The sequence below is a fragment of the Anguilla anguilla genome, chromosome 15, assembly GCF_013347855.1.
Source record: "Anguilla anguilla isolate fAngAng1 chromosome 15, fAngAng1.pri, whole genome shotgun sequence".
Lineage (NCBI taxonomy): Eukaryota > Metazoa > Chordata > Actinopteri > Anguilliformes > Anguillidae > Anguilla > Anguilla anguilla.
The window spans coordinates 23,897,445-23,919,725 of record NC_049215.1 but is presented as its reverse complement, the minus strand read 5'-3'; the positions used below and the strand labels follow the sequence as shown (position 1 = coordinate 23,919,725).

General features: G+C 50.7%; 1 protein-coding gene across 7 annotated transcripts in view; it reads left to right on the top strand.

Moving 5' to 3' along the window:
- The window catches only part of agap1 (ArfGAP with GTPase domain, ankyrin repeat and PH domain 1), a 148,667-nt gene that overhangs the window by 70,408 nt on the left and 55,978 nt on the right, over positions 1-22,281 (top strand). For all 7 annotated transcript variants that reach the window (XM_035394312.1, XM_035394311.1, XM_035394310.1 and 4 more), the window contains 5 exons: positions 321-462; positions 2,909-3,043; positions 13,584-13,711; positions 14,408-14,563; positions 15,306-15,398. In XM_035394312.1, coding sequence (XP_035250203.1) covers positions 321-462; positions 2,909-3,043; positions 13,584-13,711; positions 14,408-14,563; positions 15,306-15,398 — 654 coding nt within the window. The remainder of the gene's footprint in view (positions 1-320; positions 463-2,908; positions 3,044-13,583; positions 13,712-14,407; positions 14,564-15,305; positions 15,399-22,281) is intronic.

Here is a 22,281-nt window from a genome sequence, read left to right as displayed (position 1 = left end):
AGTCCTTGCTGGCTCTGTTAGTCCAGGCACTGCTGGCCTGGATTAAATGTCCTCCACAGCCTCAGATACCGTCTATTGATCTGTAATGATGATCCTGTAGTCTCTGGTGCTAGCCTGTCCTCTTCCTGTTCACGCTGCTGTTACAGTGCAGTTACTGTGTAACTGGTGAGTGTGAGGCCGACCCGATTGCTGTTTTCCCAGAGTTTCCGGTGTCCGTTTCTACGTTGTTAAACAGCACGTCAGCCTTGGCGTGTGCTTGGTCGACGGACGAGGATGCTGTTCCTGATTGGTCAATGACCCGCCTTCTCTTCCCTCCCCAGTTTGCCCTGTGGGTCGACGCGGTCATCTTCGTGTTCAGCCTGGAGGACGAGATCAGCTTCCAGACGGTCTACCACTACTACAGCCGCATGGCGAACTACCGCAACACCGCCGAGGTGCCCCTGGTGCTCGTGGGTACGCAAGGTGAGAGCCCCGCCCCCCTTCGCCTCCCAAAGCGCGGGCCCCCCAGGGACCTCTGTTTCTCTCACACCCTTTTCATCTTGCACTCGCAGATGAGTATCTTTGTTGGACTGAACAGTGTCTTTGCTGTTGAATGAACGCATTTTTTCCAGTTAGCATGTCATTGCTATTTTTAGCTGCCTGACCCATACAGGCTTTTAAGGCATGATTTGTACAGAATTTGAAGAATGCGTATGTTACGTAATAAGAGCGTGTGTGCTGTAGAAAGATTGTCAGGACAGGAGTACAAAGATGCATTTTTATAGCAGTTCATGTGTTTTATTAATGTCATTATTGAAAATACCAGGGTTTTCAGCTTAACATTACAAATGTGGTTTAATATATTAGTAGAAGTGTAATAATGTTTCGTGGTGCATGCATACATTGAGTCACATAATCCAAACTGTCATCTTACAGTTTGAAAAACAAAATTTTACATGCCTTTTATTGCACTTGTGGTGCCTTTGGTACTGTTTTTATGAAAATAGTTTAAAATGTTTAATAAGTTTAAAACACTCATTCCTATTGTTGTTAACTGAAGTAAGGGTGGTTATAATAGTCACATTATATATACTTGTTGGTTTGGTTAGGGTATGTGGAAGCTCAATAGAAGGTTGTCTTTGCTTTGATACTCTTATTCAGAACCTTTTAACAAAGGCACTCATGGCAGTTAGCATTAGAAGCAGCATGAAGTGAACCTGGTTATTAACCAGCAAGATCAGAACCTGCATTGATGCCATCTTCAATGCTTTGTTGCCATCTAGTGGTAAAACGAGGAATTGGCAACCTTTGCCCGTAATTCTCTGGCCAGCATTATTGTGTAAGTCGCTCTGGATAATAGCGTCTGCTAAATGCCTGTAATGTTATGTAAACGGCAGTACGTTCAGAATTCATGAATATGTATTTACTTGATGAGGAGCTGTTAATTTCCTCTGTAAAAAATATTAGTTTATTTAACATTTACTATGAAATAAACAGTCCTGTGTATGAATCCTCAGCTTTGACCTGCTAAAGGTCTTGGTAAATTAGGCTCTTAGTGTTCTGCAGGTGATGCGTCTTTCATGGGTGGTTAATATCTCTACTATGGAGCTTATCTTAGGTACCTACATTCCATCCATCCATCCATTATCTATACCCGCTCATCCTGGGCAAGGTCGCAGAGGGTGCTAGATTTGATAATCATGTTAATGTTCTAAGCATTGAAAATTTTCTATTCAAGGGAGTGCCATCAAAAATGAATGTGTATTTTACAAAGCAGTGGCAACGTAAAATCCTGAATGCTTCAAACAATTTCATTGCATGACCACTAGATGACACCACAACCAAGGATATAGAGAAAATGTCTTTGGAAATCAGGAATGAGATTTTTAATACATTCATTTCAGTCTACCAGTGATGAATGAATTCATAATATTACTTTGTCACAGTGGTCTATAAAATCATCTGTCTTTATGTTTTATAAATGCACTGTATTTTTGTTTGCAGATTTGGTGGCTGTTAGAAGGTTTATTTGTACATTTTTATTGCATTTATTTTTTACAGAATACCAGTCAAGAACGGAAATTATTATATTACTGCTTTCACACGGTTTTTAGTTTTTTACTAATATTAAGCCACAAGCTCTTGCATTTTTTTATAGGTGCTGCGACTGTTGATGTATTGTACCTAAAGGCGTACTCAATCGAGATATTGACTGATTCAGTTTTACTTTTTGTTGTTAATTTTTTATAGTTTCATCTTCTTTTATTTTATGTTGTTCATAGTCTAAACAGCACAACTTTCAGAAACAAATAATCTGAAACAGGGCTGCCTGATTCTGCTAATTAGCAGCTCAACGAGATCTCTGTCGAATGAGGTCTGTTTGTTAGGTTTGGAGTGACAACCTACAGGACAGTATAACTCCAAGAACAGGGCTGGGCAGCCCTGAACTAAAAGGTTGTTTATCTTTTTTCAGGTTAAAGATAAAAGGGTCTTTCAAGAAAGGATGTCAACATTCCTAACTTTTGATCTTTCGTATTCTTTCAAAACTCTTGAACTCCGCTCCTCCCACAGGCATAGTTTGATGTGAAGCGAATGGACAGGGATGCCAGCAGAAGCTGCTTGATTCTTTTGAAGGGTGACAGTCTATTTACGCTGTTCTTGATGTTAAAATGTTCTTCAAATTTTTAAAGTCAGCAGTGAAAGCCGAAGAATATTAGGATAGCATATTAGAGTTATTTTAAGAACGTATGATACAGCGTGCCGTAGGGGTTGAGGAGCCAGGGCTGTGGGTTGCAGGTTTGATTCCCAGGTGGGGCAGAGCCACAGTGCCCCTGCGCGAGGTCCTTAACCCGATTGGCTGCAGCGGTTACCCGTCAGCACAGAAACATCATTTGTGTCATTACCATGTGGCCCCCTTCTGTCTCCCCAGACGCCATCAGCGCCGCCAACCCGCGCGTGATCGACGACACGCGGGCGCGCAAGCTGTCCAACGACCTGAAGCGCTGCACCTACTACGAGACCTGCGCCACCTACGGGCTGAACGTGGAACGCGTCTTCCAGGACGGTGAGATGGAGCGGGGTCGCGTCGCCCTTGGGAAACGAGTGGCTCATGCCAGTCCGACCACGCCCACCCGTAGTGGCGTGACAGGGGGTCACAACGCTCCTGAAGGGCTAGAGATTAATGGGGTTTTCTGTTCTGCCCAAACTCACCCCCTGTACCGGACCACCTAAATAAAATAAATAAATCAGTCACCGTGGATACGTGCGCAGTCTACAGCTATAGGTCATTACTATCAAAATGTCAGATCCAGTAAATGATTGGTCTAATTACAAAACTAATTAAGATCAAGCTGGCATGAATGGTGGATCCTGTTATGGTGCTGTAGCGGCTAGGGGTTAGCATGTGAAGTGACGGTGTGTTTCAGGGTCTAACCTCTCTTAACGCAGTCACTTCCTGCACTTCTCAGAACCCCCTGTGTATGTGGCCGGTGTTAAGTAGGGACGTGTGGTTTGTGGCCTGCGTGTTCATGTCCTGAAAAAGACCACCGCAGTGTCACTTAAATTCCTTTAAAGTTCTGTGAACAACAGAAATGCACATGCTTGTACATGAATGTGTACACATGCACTATAATACACATGCATGCATACACACGCACAATTGCTATCGGTCAATTCAAAGCTAGATTCCCCAGTGAGGTGATGTGCAGAATTCAAGCATGCCACGCACACCTACACGGAAACACACACTCATGCACATAAGCAAAATTGCACCTACACATGTATGCACACCTATGCAACTGCACATGTATAAGTTGAAGTACACACACACACACACACACACACACTCTCTCTCTCTCTTTATGCATAGTTAATAGGCAAAAATGTAGTCTTCCACAGACAATAGACCTTGGGTGTGATAACAGAAATGTCCACCAGGTGGAGTGCTTGCCCTGTTCTGGCATTGTACACAGTCCTACTGACTGAGAGGGGTGAATGACATCAGAGCTGGTCTCGAGGTCTGACCTGTGGGGCCTGGAGACCAGAAGCCTTCCCCTGGCCAGGCTGCTCTTTCTGCCTGACGTGACCACAGCCATGCACACTGCTGCCCTTATACCTCGTATGACTGCCTGACGGGCACTCATTTACCATAGACTGCTCACACGCATTCTACAGTCAGCATAGTGTGCCTATTAAAACAACTGCTGGAGCCATATTGTCATTACATTATATTATAATTTAATTATAAATTATATTATAATTTCATTTTAGGACAGACGTTATATTATTGAGACTTACGTGTTTGTCCCATCTTACAACTGCTACCAAAAATGCTAGCTGTCTTACATTCTCAGAAAATGAAAACATTACAAACTGTATGTTAATGTCAGATAGAATACCTGCGTGTCAGTGACAGAAATATCTAAGACTGCTGGCTAAGAAAAGCACTGGAAAAGCACATGTGGTGGGCTGAGTTGGGAAGTTAGAGGCGGCTCTAAGGTGTTATAAGACAGGCCTCAGTGAGGGAGTATTAAAAGGGAGCAGCGGTCTGAGGATGAGCTGCTAGCGTGTAGCTACCCAGCTCAACTTAAACCGCTTCTAGTTCTGCTAATGAATAAATAAATCTGTCAGCGTGTCAAAAAGCCATTAAAACCCGTGCTTTATTGTATCTGAGAAGCTGCCGTAGTTTTCGGTTCATTACCACACCACTTCTGAAACTTTTAAGTTACCGTACGCTACAATCGTTTGGCGGACGCTCTCATCCAAAATGAACAAACAGTAGTGGAGGAGACTCGGGCCCAGCTTGGGCTCAATTTTTTATTTTCATATCTGCGGTTCTGTAGTCTTTCAACCACACAACCATTTGTTTGTCTGTTCTAAGCTCAAATGGGCAACATTTAACCCTTTACTTTGAAGAAACTGTGCTTCATTTACTAACGTTCTCTCAAGACTTACGCAAGCCGGTAAAATGTGTTTAATTGGGCCAGTTGCATTTTTAAAGTTGGCGGCTTTGGACTTGATGGCTGAAAGGTTTTGGGCAGTTAAGTGTGTGTTTTGCATGATGTGCAGTGATTTTGGTTGGTTTTCATCACCACGTGGGGTCTGTGAAGTGCAGTGGGTTTGGGTACAAAGTGGTGAGGGGACTCTCTTTGGTTTATAAGGGTTTGGGTCCCAACCACCAGAGCACACCAGCATACCCAAAGTTTGGGTATGTTGGTGTGCTCTGGTGGTGTTGAGGGGAGTTTTATTGGTTTGGAAGTGTTTGGGTATGTTGGTGTGATTTGGCGGTGGTGAGGATGCTGTTATTGATTTGGAAGTGTTTGGGTATTTTGGTGTTATTTGGCGGTGGTGAGGGTGCTGTAATTGGTTTGGAAGTGTTTGGGACGGGGTGGGGTGGGCTCTGGCCCCAGTGCCTCTCGTTTGGGGGGGTGCTGACTGTGAGGTGTTAAATACAGGAGGGGGTAATGGTGCAGACGGTCCTCTCACTGCAGTCTGTGTGTGGGCTAGGAGCGACATTTTCACTAATGCTGGCTTATTATCCAATTAATTATTACACTGTTTGGATTAAGCAAAGCCTGCTGTTTAGCGTGTGTGTGCGTGTGTTTGAGAGAGAGAGAGAGAGAGAGAGAGACAGGCAGCCGGGTCATCAGCTGCATCAAACAAGCGAAAGAAAAGGCTGAATTCCTTATTATTACTGACAGTGTCTTCTTGCATTTTTCATTTCATTATCCTCAATTAATCACGCATTTTAATTATCCAGTAAAGTGGAATTCACTGATGAGGTTGAAAATGATTATTTTAATGTTTCGTGTCGCTGTAGTGTCTTGACAGCGTTTTCTGCCTGGAGCGCTCGCCATCCCTCCCTCCCTCTCTCTCTCCCTCTCCCCCTCTCCCACCCCTCTCTCTCCCCCCTCTCTCGCTCGCCCCCCTCCCTCCTCTGTGTGTGTGTATGTGTGTGTGTGTGCGTGCGCGTGTGTGCGTGCGTGCGAGTGTACGCGTGCACACCCTCGCATGTGTATTCGCATGTTTGCCTGTGGTTTAGTTTGCCTATATTTTCCTTATTGTAGGGACAAAGTGGTTTGTTTTTATCCTTTTAGCTCAGGTAATCTTCATTTTGAATGGCTAGAATTTGGTTGAGACCTTTTTCTCTCTGTTCACTCTCTTATAACAAAAAACATTTTGCTTCTCCGTCGCGAGTGAGATTTAAGAAATAATTGGATTGAAGCTGTGCTGTGCTTAATCTCTCCTCTAAAACACTCATGCAGGAACACACACACACACACACACAGTCCCCCACCCCCTGTGACCCCATGGCGTGGTATTTTCTGTATACCGTTTGCCAAATTATAATTGTATTTTATTTGAATGAGTCATGAGAATGTCTGTCAGTTAGCACTGCTGTCAGCTGCAGGGCCCATTTCTTGTGAAGCTAGTGTGCGAAAGTGGAGAAGTGCTTTTATAAATTTGAAGTGTTTGTTCCAAGTCACACGTTACCGTTTGCTGAGTAGTTGGCTACGGTACAGTCTGTGCAAATGCATAAGCGTGGACTTTAAAGCATACATATAAAATCAATCTACATACTCTAAGAAAAAAGAGTGTAATATGAGCGTTTGGCTGTACCTTTCTGTAACTACAAGCATGCCTGGAACAGGGTACAGACACTTACACATACGCCTACGCACACGCACGCACACACATTTGCACACACATGCGCACATACACATTCACTCGTATGTACACATACATTCACACGCGCAAACGCACACGCGAGATGACAGTTCTGAGACGCCGATTAACCCAGACATCATGTTTTTGGACCTCGGACAGTTTGGAAATTCAGATGGACAGCGGGAGGATGTTTAAGCCCAGCGCTCAGACACGCGGAGATTCAAGTCCAGTACCGTGGCGTTCTGCACCCCGCACTCTGAACACGTCATGCGCGGACGCCAGACCCCCTGCATCTCAGCTGCAGATCTGATGTAAAATAAATGGAGCAAGGGCAGATCGCTGTTAATCGCGATTAAGTCTTGGGCTCTCACCGAAGCCCTAACGACCTTATCGTGTCCATTGCAGTCTTAATGGTCCACCGCAAAAACGCGAGAGCTCTTAAAACGGTTTTTTTGATCCTGCGACAGAGTGACGGGATCAAGTAGGCTTGATTTTTCCCGGTGTGCAATTTGAGCTCTTCCTACACAAACCCATAGTCTTAAGAATAGTAATTAATGTCGGTTAATGATGCTGTGGTTGAGATGGGTTTTGTTGCGAAAGTAGCCTACCTCTTGACTTCACCATAAATCTAACAAATAAACCAACCAATGGCTGCCGAAGCTCAGAGCTAAGACAATAACGTTAGCCGAATGACTACGTTTACCATTAAAAATAATTGGCATTGTCATCCGCGTAAATTTATATAATAGATTCTATGAGAAGAAGCCAAAGGGTGGTTGGGGTGGGGGGAGCAATTTATTTAAATAGGGTCAACAGCGACTATAAGAATTTGCAGTGCGGATGAAATTACTGGCCGATGCTTGATGTAAACAGCCTGTAACGTGCACTGTGAGTAATAAAAGGCGGCTCCGTGAAGCATGCGATGTTTATCGGTTTGGAGAGCGTCTCGTAGCGGGAAGGCTGGGGCGACGCTGCCGTCTCTGCGGGGGGAGAGAGCCGGGGATCTTCTGACGGCTCCCCAGCCAGCGTCTATCAGCCCGCTAATTTAATTATCCTAATTATCATCGCGTTCCGCTGCGCCCTGGCCATGTCAGAGCGGCTCACCGACCTTCGTTAGCAGGGTCCGCTAACGAGCTTGTCATCTTGCCGAGGCGCGGGGGGCTCCAGATCGGAGAGGGAGGAGGGCGGACGCCACGGAGGTCCACCCCCCCCAAACCCACCCACTGAAAGGTCGGGGGTGACGGTTGTTATTGTCTCTGCCGTATACTGTTATTGCTGTAATTAGTTTAGATGTCATGTGTCTGCCACTTAACTGTAACTGTTGTCATTCTCGTCACAATAGAACTTTTTTAAATGTCTTTTGGAACATGGGTGTTCACATTTTTCAGCGTCTCCGTATTTTCCAGAGTGGATAGAAAAGTAAAAAAAAATTGTAGCACATTAGAGTGATGCTCACAGTCAATCAATGTGCAAATTGAGTTCTTTAAATTTTAAAGACACACATCTCTCATTTCACACGCATAAGAGATTTAAAATGCATTTGAGATTTAGCAATGATTCAGTTATTATTTGAGTTAATATCCCCTTCCCCAATTCACATACCACACCACACCATCTTGGTCCTACCCACTGGTACAGAGACCACCATTCATTCTCTGTAGTGCTTTTCCAGCTGTTATAGTGGATTCCCATAGTTACGTCCCAGTGTTTTTTGTGCTTTGTGTGAGTGTTGGCCTAGTTAGTTTCTTCCGATATACAGTAGCCTGGTTTGGTTTGTAATGACAGCATGTGAGAACTAGAACTCGCGTAGCCTGTTTTCCCCTTATCAGTTTAATTTGCTATGGGCCCCGGTAGCATAGAATAATGTAAGTTGTTAAAAGCTGGACCAGTGGTTGGTGTTAGGGTCAGGGGTTGCCTTATCCATGGAAAAAAGCACTTTAGAGTTAAGGATAGGTTTTGGGTATAGGTTTGAGTGGAGGTTAAGGGTAGGTTCAGGGTTGGGGCTAGGGTTGAAGTTGGATCGGCCTTATCTATGTACTCGATCACATTGGACAGGGATTTTCTTTTATCTGCAGCAAGATTTATTCTCCTGTTTTTGAAAAGAAGTGCATTTGAACTGAACTGAATTGAATCAGTTTGCAGTCAGGCAGCACGGACCTTCACACGTTACTGTACGGGGTCAGACTCAAAGTGCTGAGGTTTACCAAACTCTGGTGTGTTTAGGAACCTCGTCCAAGAAGGGCTGTACCCCATGGCTCCACCCCTTCTCTGACAGTGGCATGCTGGGAAACTTCTGCCACGCAGTCGTTTTTCTGCCTGTTTTAGTGGCACCCGTTCGCTGAATCTGATTCTGTGGTAGCAGCGGTCCAGGCAGGGTTCCTGTCCTTTTTAAAGGACAGCGGGACGCTGTAGAGGTTTCTGTCCGCGCGGAGGCTGCCGCCATTAGAGTAACCGCATCGCGGCGTTCCAGGGGTGGAGCGGCTCGTCGCCCCGGCGACCTGACACAGATGCGAAGCCCCACCCTCCTTTTTATAGACCCCGCCTCTTTTCTCCTGTGCTCGTCCTGAGCAGGGTGACGTGGGTCTGAGCTCAGGGTTATGAAGGTAAATGAATCCTGGAGTGTTGTGATAGCGAAATGGAGGACCTGTCCGCGGGGATCAGCGTCAGCCGTGCCTCCCGCCGTGGCGGGGAGCTGGGATCAGCCTGACGGCTGACCAGCGGTCTGAGGCCCTGTCAGCCGCCACGCAGCCGGGGTCCTGGAGGCCGGTGACCCGCCCTCGCCCCGCCCCCTTCCTGGTCTCGTGTGCTCAATGCACAGCCCCCCCCCAGGACCGGCGGACCCCAGCGGATTCAGGGGCGGGTCTGGGGTGGGTCTGGGGGGGTGGTATAATTACTGGGTTGTGAGTGTGGTACAACTCTGACCTTTTCCCCAAATCGCTGGCAGGCCTCCCAGTGCTGATCCCACACGCTCTTCCCTCCGATTCATTAGCTAACATACAGCGCGCTGCCGCTAACAAACCTGACAGCCGCAAGGATGGCGCTTCCTCTCCAGCCACCCCAGGTTTCCTTTCAGCTGAGTGTCAGAGGGAAAAGGTTAGATCTCTCCCCCCCCCTTTCTCTCTCTCTCTCTCTTCTGCTCTCTTTTTCTCCTGCTCTCTTTCTCTCCATTTTTCTACTCTCTCACTCCCTCTCCCACCTCCTCTTTCTCTCTCTCACCTGAAGTTTTGGGGGGGGGGGGGGGGGGATCAGAAACAGTAGTGACCCCCATCTGGGCTTCTTTGGCAGCTCCCACGCTGATCTGCAGTAGCCCCATTCTTGCGCTAGGTTGCAGTCCGACGACGCAGCACGCTGAACAGAGTAGCTGAACACAGCGCGCTGAACAGAGTAGCTGAACACAGCGCGCTCAGGTTTATGTAATAAGTGCTTAGATTGTATCAAGATTTCCTATATAAAAGAACAGTTATTGTAACGAACGACTGCATATACTGGACTGAATTGTTACCAAAAGCCCGAAACACTCACACTCTCTCACTCAGATAATTTTATGCAAAGATTGTTTTGCTTGCCAAGCAGTAGAAACGATGATTTTCATCACTGAAATGTCTAAAATGCGGCATTTTTCTTTATAATGCCTGAGTGTGATGACTGTTTATGGGAACCACGCGTGAGGAGGAGCTACTCTGATTGGAGGGACTCCAAGTTGAACTATGTGGTTGTTCCCTGCACTTGGACCGGTACTTCTCTCTAGGGGTTTCGTCATACTTGTTCCTGGTTATGATTATACACTTTGTTGTAAGTCGCTCTGGATAAGAGCGTCTGCCAAATGCCTGTAATGTAATGTAATGAATGGACTGTAGTGTACGTGCACATGTCTGTTATGTAGCTGCAGATGCTACGCAGGCTGGGGCTCCTCACTGCTGAGCCAGTATGTATCTTATTTGTCACGGCGCTGTCTGTCTGTTCATAATTTCTCCATTTTGTGCTTTAATGTTGTCCCACCCCTCTTAGAGACAGCCGTAGCTTTGAAACACGGCGGGACCATCGCATACGGCGACGGCGAGATGAGTCTGTCTCGGGACTCCCCGTTACGGTCCTGTCTGTTACAGTGAGCCGTGTCGGGTTCCGTGTCACTGCCCTCGGCGGCCGACCCGAACCAGCCGGAGGCGGCGCGGAAATGCGAACGCTCGCGTAGCGTCCGCGCGAACGCGTAAACGAGCCGTTGAAACGAACCGCGGCCGGATGCCTCAGCAGCGGCGGGGTCGCGGGTCACCGACGCGCTGGCGTGGGCTGGCGGCGATTTGGTGGCCGATGATGGCGGCGGCGGCGGCGTTCGTAAACGTTGCTAGGCGGTGGCGGGCGCCCGAGCCGTCGGTGCGAGGGCGTGTGAAGACGGGGATCGTCTTTCCCCGTTCTTGGGGTCGCTTGCATTTCTCAGCTGGGAAGAGGAGCTGCCATAAATCTGACAGAAGGGGAGACATTCCTATTAGAATCAATGACTGTCCGCGTTGGGGTGGGGGGTGGGGGGTGTAGGGGGGGGGGGGGGTGGAAGCGAAGATTGATGGTTAAAGTTAAATCGCATTAGCTGTGCAGTTTAAATATTTAACACCATCTTATCATAACTGTTCTTAACACTTAGTGTAAAATACAGCTGAGGATGTCTTTATCTGCATGCACAAGCATATATCTCCGGGTCAGTCCGCCCAGTGCCTCTGACGCCCTGTTGGGGGGGGGGGTCTGTCGTGGGGCGGTGGTGGTGGTGGTGGTGGTGGTCATGTGACTGAGCGGGAGTCAGGGGGCGGGGCCTCGTTCCGTCGCACGCGCTCAGAGAGCCGCCCCCCTGCACGGCGGGTCCGGCGTTCTGTGAAGCTTCGCCGCGGCCCTCCCGGTGCAGCGCCGGCCCTGCCGCGCGGGTCAGGTCTGGGCCCGGCGCTCCGCCACGGCCGCCCTTGGCCCGGCGCTCTCACCCGACGGTAAACGTTTATAGCGGGGTCCTCGTTAAAGGCCCCGCGCCTTTAATAGGGCCAATTAAAACAGCCGCTTCATTTCCCGGGAAGATGGAAGCGCCCGGGTTTATTGGGAAACAGATAAGGAGTGTATTGGATCGGTTTAACGCGGGACGGTCACCCCCCACTTCACGCTCCTCCTGTCTGGATGCTGCCGTTTCCGCTCCTGCCTCTGGTTTGGCCGCCAGCCACACGGCCCGTAGTTAACTTTGACGGGATTGATCGCCACTGAACCCCGATACCCTGACTCTTAAACGTTTACGCTGTCGAGTGCGAGTGTCGGTCCTTCTGCTATTACCAGTGAGCATGAATTTCTGAGTTGCATTCAATTGGCTGCAGATATTCTATATTAAACTACATTGTATTAGATTTTTATCTGTGTTCATTTAGTATATTTTTTTCCCAATTACAGAATTGAGCACAGGTTTTATCATGGATAAAATGATAAATTAATGAAATGAAATGAAATGAAATGATAAAAAACACCAAAGGGGCAAGGCAAGTAAAACCGATCTGTAGTTCACCACCAAAAACCTGTACGACTTTACAGGACTGCTCACCAAGTGGTGTCACATAAAGGGGATTGTTATTTTTTTCAAATGTAAATGAAAACCAGAAAGAGCGCAGTGACAAAGATAGAGTGGTCTTGCAGTAAACAGGGTGGAAGTATTTATTTAACATAAATTGAGTAAGGAACTTTTGTCTTCACTCAGGGTGTTGAGCGACTGACAGAGTTTTGGAGGGGAGGGGGGGGCACTGAACTAAGCTGAACCGCGCGCTCCCTAATTTCTCTTGCTCCCATTCAGCGTTATTTTATTAGCCTGCGACACACAGACCCGCAAACACCCCCCCCCCCCCCCCCCCCCCCCCCGTTTCTATGGCGACGGGTCGATGGCGTTGCTAGCTGCAAAACGGGCGAGCGTTTGAGTGCCCTCCCCCCGGCAGGGGGAGCGGGGGCCGGGGGGGGGGGGGGGCGGGTAGCGGGGAATCGATAGAGGCTGTGGTGTGGGATTAACTGACATTGTGCTTTCGATATGATAATAGGACAGAAGAATAATGAAGCTCTCCGACCAAGCGGCCTAATAATTGTGAAATAATTGCCGGACTTGTAGTTGTAACAAATCTTTCTTCTCCCCCTCCCCCCCTCCCCCCCCCCGCCTGCTTTGCACGGGGGCGCTCCTGAGGGACCGGAAGGTTCCGTGCGGATTAGACGGATGGCTGAATCACAGGGCTGGCGCACTCCCCTACATCAGCATTATTAGGAATTATGGACTGGTCTACCTCCACACCTCACCCTGGACATTACACCCCTAATACTCCAATTACTCTCGCGCTTGGCGTGACTCTCGCTCCCTGCCCCTCTCCGGGTAGCTGTCAGGGAGCGGGAAATCGATGGAGTTTTCCTTTCAAAGCCAAATTAGATTATAGTGAGGCCTCTGCATGAGTACAGTGCATATCTACATTAAATCTGCCCCTCTCCCCCCGACCCATATTAGGGTAAAGGTATCTTGTCTTGTTTAAACCATTGCATTTGTGTTAGAGGAACTGTACCGGGCTTTCACCCTGATGGTTGTCTTTTACATACCTGGTAATACTTACAGTAATACAGTAATTGGGCACCTTCTGATAAATTTGTCCTCATTTTAATTGTGGCTGGTACTGTTGGCTGTTCAAGGCCTGGCTATGCAAATGACGGTCGTTATCGAATTTGGACGGTGCGTTTTTCTTTATCTCAGTCGTTGGGCAGTGCTTTTTAGCAGTGGAAGCAACACCGCAACAGTCAGAATGTTCTGAAGTGGATTTTTTTATTTTTGTTGTTGTAAAAGACCAGGTCTCCTCCACGCAGGCATCACAGTCCATGGGGGGGTCTGTAGCCCGATGGGCGGGGCTTGTGGAGGCGTGGCTCACGTTGAATCGGTGCGTTTTGTGTTTCAGTGGCCCAGAAGATTGTGGCGACGCGGAAGAAGCAGCAGCTGTCCATTGGGCCCTGCAAGTCCCTCCCCAACTCGCCCAGCCACTCCTCCGTTTGCTCCGCCCCCGTCTCCGCCGTGCACATCAGCCAGGTGAGGGGAGGAGTCAGGTGCGCTGGGTGGAGTCAGTACAGGAAAAGGCCAAACATGCACGTGGACAAAACACACACGTGTACCTGTGTGTGCGCGTCACACGTGTGCACACACACATACGCGCACACATTGTTCTGTAATCCCATGTACAAAATCACACTTCTCTGTGCATACACACGCGCACACACACCATACACACAGGGGCATGCGTGGGGAAGTCACAAACTCACACTCAAGCAGGATAAGACCCATTGTTAGTACTTGAGGAAGCTTTAATTGTGCCAGTAATGGTGCTTTCTGTGCCTTCTTTTCCTACAAGGAGAAACTCTCAGGCTTTGTTCACTCTCCCCGCCTCCCCGTGCTCCCATTGGTCAGTTATGTCCCTGGCCAGACAGAGACACCCCAGCTTTTACTCTCACCGCTTAATTCCCATTGGTTGTTCATCACATTAGCATTAGCCTGACTCAAAGTGAGTGGTTTGTTTGCATACATCTGCAGAAATGCTGGCCCTGTTGTAATCCACACCCGCCTGGATCAGTGTGCGGTCCAGGCTCTGGTAGTTTCTATGTCCCCCCCATCTTTAAAGCTCCCTCCCTCTCTCTCATTTTCTGTCAGAATTTTGAACCAAATTTTGATTCCACTGTTCCCTGTCTCCCTCCCTCTTTTCCCTCTCTCCCTCTCTCCCCGCGCTCTCAGACGAGTAACGGAGGGGGCAGCCTCAGTGACTACTCCTCCTCGGTGCCCTCCACCCCCAGCACCAGCCAGAAGGAGCTGCGCATGGACGTGCCGCAGACCACCAACACCCCCACGCCCGTGCGCAAGCAGTCCAAACGCCGCTCCAACCTCTTCACCGTGAGTGGCCGGGTCCCGGGGGCCGGGGCCGGGTTCGGGTTCATCCCCTTTTCGATTCGGCAAATTCATAAAACAAACTGGAATTTAAGTTCACTGATTGAAAAATCATCACCAAACATCGAGGCCATTTTCCAATTCATGATTTTACCTTAATTTCCTGAATTTATGGAAATAAAGACAGATTTTCTAATGTTCCAATATTCAAAACAAGACCTGTCTATTGAATGAATAATTTGCATGCTCTATACTCACAGGTATGTGCATGTGTTGCTATTCCATTATTTTATACTACGTGTGCATTTTGTTTAATACAATTTGTAATTTGGCACAATGCAATATCATCAATATTAGCAGTATTCTATTATTCTTTATTATTTTAAACTGGGTCTGCAGTAAATGTGACTGATTAAATTAATTTGAGTGTGTTTTGCTACTTTATGTTAGCCAGCAGGTTATTTTATTGGTGAAGAGTTAGGCAGTAACGTTATATTAAAATTGCACTTACGCAGTTATGTTACGTAACAGTCGCAGGACTGAGACCAGGGCGTTGGTGCGTTACCGTTCTAAGTGCCCAGCGGTTCCTGTCCTACCCGCGGGCTTTCTGTTTTATTGTGAGTGTTTTTGCGGATGCCGGAGCAGACAGAGGAGCAGAAGGTAAGGAGCTGGCTTTAGGAAGCACACACAGGCCGAGACCGTCCTCTCACCGCTCCAAACCCTGTCTCCCCCCCCCCCCCCCCCGCAGTCTCGGAAAGGGAGTGAGCCAGACAAGGAGAAGAAAGGGCTGGAGGGCCGGGCGGACAGCATCGGGAGCGGGCGCGCTATCCCAATTAAACAGGTACCTCTGCGCTTCCCCGCCGGCCCCGCGCCGGCCCCCCCGCGGCCCCCGCCGGCCCGCGCCGCCGGGTAATTGCCGGGCCGGCGGCGGCGGGCGGCGGCGGGCGGCGGGAGAAGTGGCCTGTGATCGGGAGCGGGGACAGAAGCGAGGCTCGCCGTTTGATGGCTTCCCCTTGATTAGCAGTGAAAGTACACACTTGACATCAATTAGAGCCAGGTTCTCCAGCGTATTGAAATGAGACCATTAGGATAAGGAGTGGGAAGGGATTTCTCTCTCTCTCCTCCCCCCCCCGCCGCTCTCTCCCTCTCTCTTTCTCTCTCTCTCGTTCCCTCTGTACTCCTCTCTCTCCGTGTGGAGAAGCGAGGGGGGAAATGGCAGCTGGGCCTAATGAAGTGTTGTCTGGTGGCTGGCATATGGACCCGGCTCGTCTTTTCAAAGGGCTGCCTTGCCTGTGTGGCGGAGAGCTTTGATTGGAGCAGCAGCGGGGGGCAGAAGTACAGGTCCGCCCCCCCCCCCACCCCAGGAGCCGGGGATAGGTTGTTTGAGTTGGCCTTAATTTGTTGTAAACAGCAAGAGCGAAGGGGGAATCAAGGGAGGGGGTCTGTGTGCGTGTGTATGTGATGTGTGTGTGTGTGTGTGTGTGTGTGTGTGCGTGCGTGCATGCCTGCGTGCGTGTGTGTGTGCGCATGTATGCGTGTGTGTGTGTGTGTGCGCGTGCAGCTGTGTGTGTGTGTGCATGCCTGCGTGCGCGTGTGTGTGCACATGTATGCGTGTGTGTGTGTGCGTGTGCGTGTGCGCGTGCAGCTGTGTGTGTGTGTGTGCGTGCGTGCATGCCTGCGTGCGCATGTATGCATGTGTGTGCGCGTGCAGCTGTGTGTGTGTGTGTGTGTGTGTGAATGTGTGTGCGTGTGTGCGTGTGCGTGTGTGTGTGTGTGAATGTGTGTGCACGTGTCTGTGTCTGAGTGTGTGTGTGAATGTGTGTGCGCGTGTCTGTGTCTGTGTGTGTGCATGTATGCGTGTGTGTGTGTGTGTGTGTGTGTGTGTGTATGTGTGTGAGCGCGTGTCTGTGTCTGTGTGTGTGCGTGTGTGTGTGTGAATGTGTGTGCGCGTTCTGTGTGTGTGCGTGTATGCGTGTGTGTGTGTGGGGCATCTCCCGTGAGTTCCTACTGGAGTGTAAGAATCAGGCAATTAGTGCTGCTAATCGTGGTCTCTCATGTCAGTGCCGGGCTCTTGTTTGTAATTTTCTAATGAACAAATTGCATCTGTGATTAGGCCTGCCTTTAAATGAGCTCTGTGTTTATTAGCCTGGCTGCAGCTGTGATTAGCCATTAGCTTGCGGGAGAGCCGCGTATCCCTGTTTTACTGAATTCACAGAAGGTACAAGTCACACCCCCCCCCCCCCCCACATCCCTACCCACCCCCTATCTGGAGAGAGGTAGAAGATGTCCTTGCGTAGCTGAATTCCACACCGTTTACATGGACGCTGTGAGTGCTGTGTGCAGCTTCTATAGTAAAATTACCTCTAAACCGTTTATAATGAGTGAAATCGGGCTTTGGCAACTAAACGGTAAAATGTCCCTCCTTAACTGCTGGGGGGCAGTGTCGTATAATGGTTAGGGAACTGGGCTTGTAACCTAAAGGTTGCAGGTTTGATTCCCTACGTAGGGCACTGCTATTGTTCCCTTGAGCAAGCTATTTAACTTCAGTATTTGCTTCAGTAGAAAGCCAGTTGTATTTATTGATACCATGAGAAAAAGCTAAAGTTGCTCTGGATAAGAGCATCTGCTAAATGTCGGTAATGAATGAATAACAGCTCAACATGTGCTGATGCCAGATGTGTCTCTGATCGGAGATGTTACCCAGTACCGTCGCCCTCTCAGTGAGCAGAATGAGAAAACCAGCGCTTCATAAATGTAGTGTAATTAATTACGTTCATTTAGTACATTCATTTAGCAGATACTCTTAATCCTGAGAAACTTACAGTGTGAAATTCTGTTACAGTGTATGAGAAATGGGATAGTATTATATATGCATTAGGTCACACTGGACACTTCTGTTTCACTTTATTAATAAAGGGGACTGCATGGTCCGTTCTCATTGTATTTTCTCGTTTCTGCGCACTTGGGTCTTTTTTTTTTTGATGTGGGTGGGTTTTGAAATTGGTCATTGTTCTAGTTGTACCAGTCCACCAGCCACCAGCATTGTTTTGGTGATTTTGGACACATGCATGTGCACAAGCACAAGCTCACATGCGCACATACACACACACATGCACTCATGCACACACACACACACACACACTCACACGCGCACACATACACACGCATACACACACACGCACACACACACACATGCATACACACGCATACACACACGCATGCATGCATGCACACACACATACACTCACACACACACACACACACACGCACACTAATAGCCCTGGACTGCAGTGAGGGAGGAGCTGCAGAGCGGCGCTGGACAGCGGGCAGAGCGGCGAGTGGCAGAGGGGCTGGCGTAATGGGCGGCTGGCAGCGGGACCCGCCATTATCCCGCCGGCCCATTTGCATAAATCCTGTTATGTCAGTGGCGGTTAATGAAGTACAAACGAGGCTGGCAGAGGTGCTGTTTGGGTCGCGGGTGGCAGAAGGGAGGCGGGTTTACAGCGGGCAGCTGCAAGAGCCGGGCACCGATGCGTTTGGCCGCTGTGCGGTGTTGGGGGGTGGGGAGGGGCTTTATTCACCCCGTGGCTGAATGTGGGCTCGCGTCTGGCCGTTCGGTACAGCAGTACCGCTACGCTTTCCGCTCGTGTTCACAGGGCTCAGAGCGGCTCAGCACCCAGCTCCGCTCAACACCGACAGGGTGCCAGTCTGTCTGTGTCTGTCTGTCTGTCTGTCTGTCTGTCTGTCTGTCTGTGTCTGTCTGTTTGTCTGTCAGTCAGTCAGGGCTCTCCCAGCCTGCCTCCCTTGAGCTCCGATAACTCCAGCTCCTGCCCTGTGCAGCCAGGCTGTAAACCTGTTGCCACGGCGACGCTCGCTGTACATGCCCAAAAACCAGATGGTTTCCCTGAACCCCCCGTGCTCCCAGCCTGAGCAGGGCTGGGATTTCTGTGTGAATGTGTGCGGCCATTTTGGCATCCTGTGTGTTTGTGCTTCTTATGCTTGTCAAAGTTATCGTCACAACGTGAGACTATCAAGAGTGTGATGCTGAGGTCTTCATAGCTGCTGACAGACCCAGCAGCGTGTGGGACAGGGGACTGTACCCCCAAACCCCAGCCCATCCCGCCCCCCCCTCCAGACCACAGCTGTGCGCTGGCTCAAATCCGAGCCCAGGAACTCGGTCCAAACCCCCCCCCACCCCCATGTCAGACTGTTGGCAGGGGTCCCATCCAGACACACACTCTGTGTAGTTGGACGCGGCGGAGAGGCCAGCGTTTCGCCAGCGTTCTGCCAGCGTTTCGCCAGCGTTTCCCCAGCGTTTCCCCAGCGTTTCGCCAGCGTTTCGCCAGCGTTTCGCCAGCGTTTCGCCAGCGTTTCCCCAGCGTTTCCCCAGCGTTTCGCCAGCGTTTCGTCAGCGTTCCCCCAGCGTTCCCCCAGCGTTCCCCCAGCGTTTCCCCAGCGTTTCCCCAGCGTTTCCCCAGCGTTTCCCTAGCGTTTCCCCAGCGTTTCGCCAGCGTTTCGCCAGCGTTCCCCCAGCGTTCCCCCAGCGTTTCCCCAGCGTTTCCCCAGCGTTTCCCTAGCGTTTCCCCAGCGTTCCGCGAGTGTTTCTCCAGTGTTCCCCCAGCGTTCCCCCAGCGTTTCTCCAGCGTTTCGCCAGCGTTCCCCCAGCGTTCCCCCAGCGTTTCCCCAGCGTTTCCCCAGCGTTTCCCTAGCGTTTCCCCAGCGTTCCGCGAGTGTTTCTCCAGTGTTCCCCCAGCGTTCCCCCAGCGTTTCTCCAGCGTTTCTCCAGCGTTCCCCCAGCGTTCCCCCAGCGTTCCCTCAGCGTTGGACCCGCGGCCGCCGCGGTCCTAACGAGCCGGCTTATTGCAGAAGCAAACACAGCGGAGCGGCTGCTCAGAGGCACACGACAGAAATTAATTTTGGAATTGGATGTTAATTGATTTGATAATTCCCCGTGGTCTTTTCCTCTCCCCTCTCCGCGTCGCTCCCCATCTTCCTCCCCGCCTCTCACGCGCCGCGGCAGCCGTCTTGGCGGCAGACCTGCTCTCTGTAATTAGGCGCGGCGTGGGGAGGGGGGGGGGGAGGGAGGGGGGCTGTGCGTACCTGCTTCCCGTTTGGCTCCCGTTTCACACCGGAGCCATCGTAGCGCTTGTCCCCCCCCCCCCTTGACCCTTCCGTCCTCTTTCGCCGAGAGCGCTTGCGTCCGAACCCAACCCGCTCCGGCGCCTCTGCGCGGCGTTTGAAGAGGACGGACGCGCGGCGTTTGAAGAGGACGGACGCGCGGCGCTGTCCCGCCGCAGACAGACTGCGCGGCCGAGGACGAGCTCTCTGATCGCTGGCTCTCGGTACCGGGGAACGCGCTGCGCTAATCGCTTTGGCAGATGTCTCCCAGCGTTAGGCGGCCCCCGCCAGAACATCGCACCCCGGCCACGTCCGGCCCCCCTGCCCCCCCCCTCCGAGGTACACGTCCCTTAATGGCTCTTTTCTAACTCATCAGTGGACAACAGGAGTCCATTTGAGGCTCGCTGCTGCTTTTAAAGGAGACACCCTGCATCAGTGTCACCGCTCTGTCGCATCCCCCGTAGCAGCATTTTAACACGCTGATTCAAACATGGAGACCGCACCAGAGCGTTTAATAAACCCGTGTTTCACGGAAAGGCCAGGCGCTGCTGTGTCGCGTAGCGGTTAGGGCACCGGCCTCGTGACCGCAGGGATGCGGGAGCCAGTCCCTGTTGGGGGGCCTGGTTGCTTTGCCCTGAGCGAGAGGGTGAACCCTGAAGTGAAGACGCGGGTGGGTACTGTGCCGTCCGCAGGTTCGGCCACGCTGCGTAGGAGAACTCCGTGGGAAAGGCGAGGGTAAATAATGATGCGTGTGCTCTGCGTGCGAGCCGCGCTCCGGTTCCCCCGCGCTGGGCGCCGAGCCGGGTGACCTCCGCGCGTTTGAAGCCGGGGCAGAACCCTTTCCACCCCCGCCGCAGTTTATTAGTCATCCGCTGGCGCTCATTACCGGGGTTAGTGTTCTAGCGCTAGCTCAAGGTTAGCGTGCTACGCGGCTCTGCTACACTGAGCCCCTTTCTTAAAGGGTGCTTCATTAGAACACGCTCCTCATTAAGGGATGCTAACCGCTCAGCGGACACAGTGAGCTGCCTCACACACACACGCGCTCACACACACACACACGCGCCCACACACGCCCACACACGCGCCCACACACGCGTTCACACGCGCGCCCACACACACGCTCACACACACGCTCACACACGTGCCCACACACACACGCTCACACACACACGCTCTCACACGTGCCCACACCGAGCGCGGGTCTTTGTTTTCACAAATCACAAGTGCCGGTTTATTGAGTCTGATCAGTCGGTGTCTGGCCCCCGCTGCCGTCCCAGCGGAGAGGAGCCCCGTTAGAGAGCCGGGGTTGGTACGGCTGGACCCCGCGCGGCGGTGCAGATGGCGGGAGAATCTCTGACGGTTGTCAAGGTGGCTAATAAATGCGCGGAGATTCACAAGCTTTGTTTACAGAACCTGTTTACTGCTAGGACTCCACCAGCATCTGCTCCTTGTTCCTAATTAGCTGCTAATTACTGGAGAGGCTTGCACTTGTCTTTGTCACCCCCCCCCCCCCCCCCTCGCCGATGCAGGCATCTCACATTTTAACAGATTAATTTGCTGCAGCGCTGCCGCGTCTTGGAGTGGAATCCGTGAGGCAGAAGATGGGAACGAGGCAGAGAGGCAGGAAATGATAGAGGCTGAAAAACAGGAAGCGCGAGAAGCCAGGAGGAAGTTATTGAGGCAGGAAGTTTGACTTTGAGCATGAATGCCTAAAAATGTACTATGGCAGACAAGCAAGTGAAATTCACGCATGTGGGAAAAAAGCAGGTTTATTTCCAGTCATCGTAGCTGTACCCGCAGCCCTCAATCCTTAAAGTCCCCATTGATAGAGGCAGAGATGAGGGGGGGGTTATGCAGACAGAGAATAAGTGGGTGCTATGGTGACAGCTCGAGGAAGTGATAAGCAGGAGGGAGATGATTGAGACAGGAAGTGATGGAGGCAAAGAGACAGGAAGTGACAGAGTTTAGAGGCAGGAGCAGAGTGGAGGATGAGGGAGAGAGGAGCAGGCAGGAGCGCCTCCTCACAGCAGCCGTTCGGCCGGGCCCCCGCCCCGAGGGCGCTGTTGTTTTTAGATCACACCCCGCGCCCGCCGCCATTTTAGCCCCCGCCACGATAATTACCGCGGACAGCGGGCTGCGAGCTTCCTAAAAACAAGTGACTGCGCATTAGCCACGCGCATTAAACAGCCCCTGTAACCGTTCTGGGCACATATCAAGTGCTGTTACCTCCCGAAAACGGGCGCTTTGGAATGGCCGCCGGGGTCGTCTGTCACAAGAGCTCGTGACCTCATAGAGAGGGTGAGAGAGCTCCGCCCACTCCAGCACGCGGCCTTTTCCAGGGCCTGGCCACGGGCGGCGTTTCGCCAGCGAAGGCCTCCGCGCCCTGTTCTCTCTCTGCCACTGCAGGACTGGCCCAATCAGGGCTATAATGGGCGTAGTGAGCTGAAGGTTAAAGGTCGACAGAAGGCTATGCTAAGCCCAGTGTCAGGTTTAAACAGGTTGTGCTCAGTTCAAGAGGTCAGGCAGTGGCAACTTACTGATTATTTTGTGTAAACTGTGCATGCTTTTTCAGTCACAGGGTGAAGACATTTTGGCAAACAGTTACA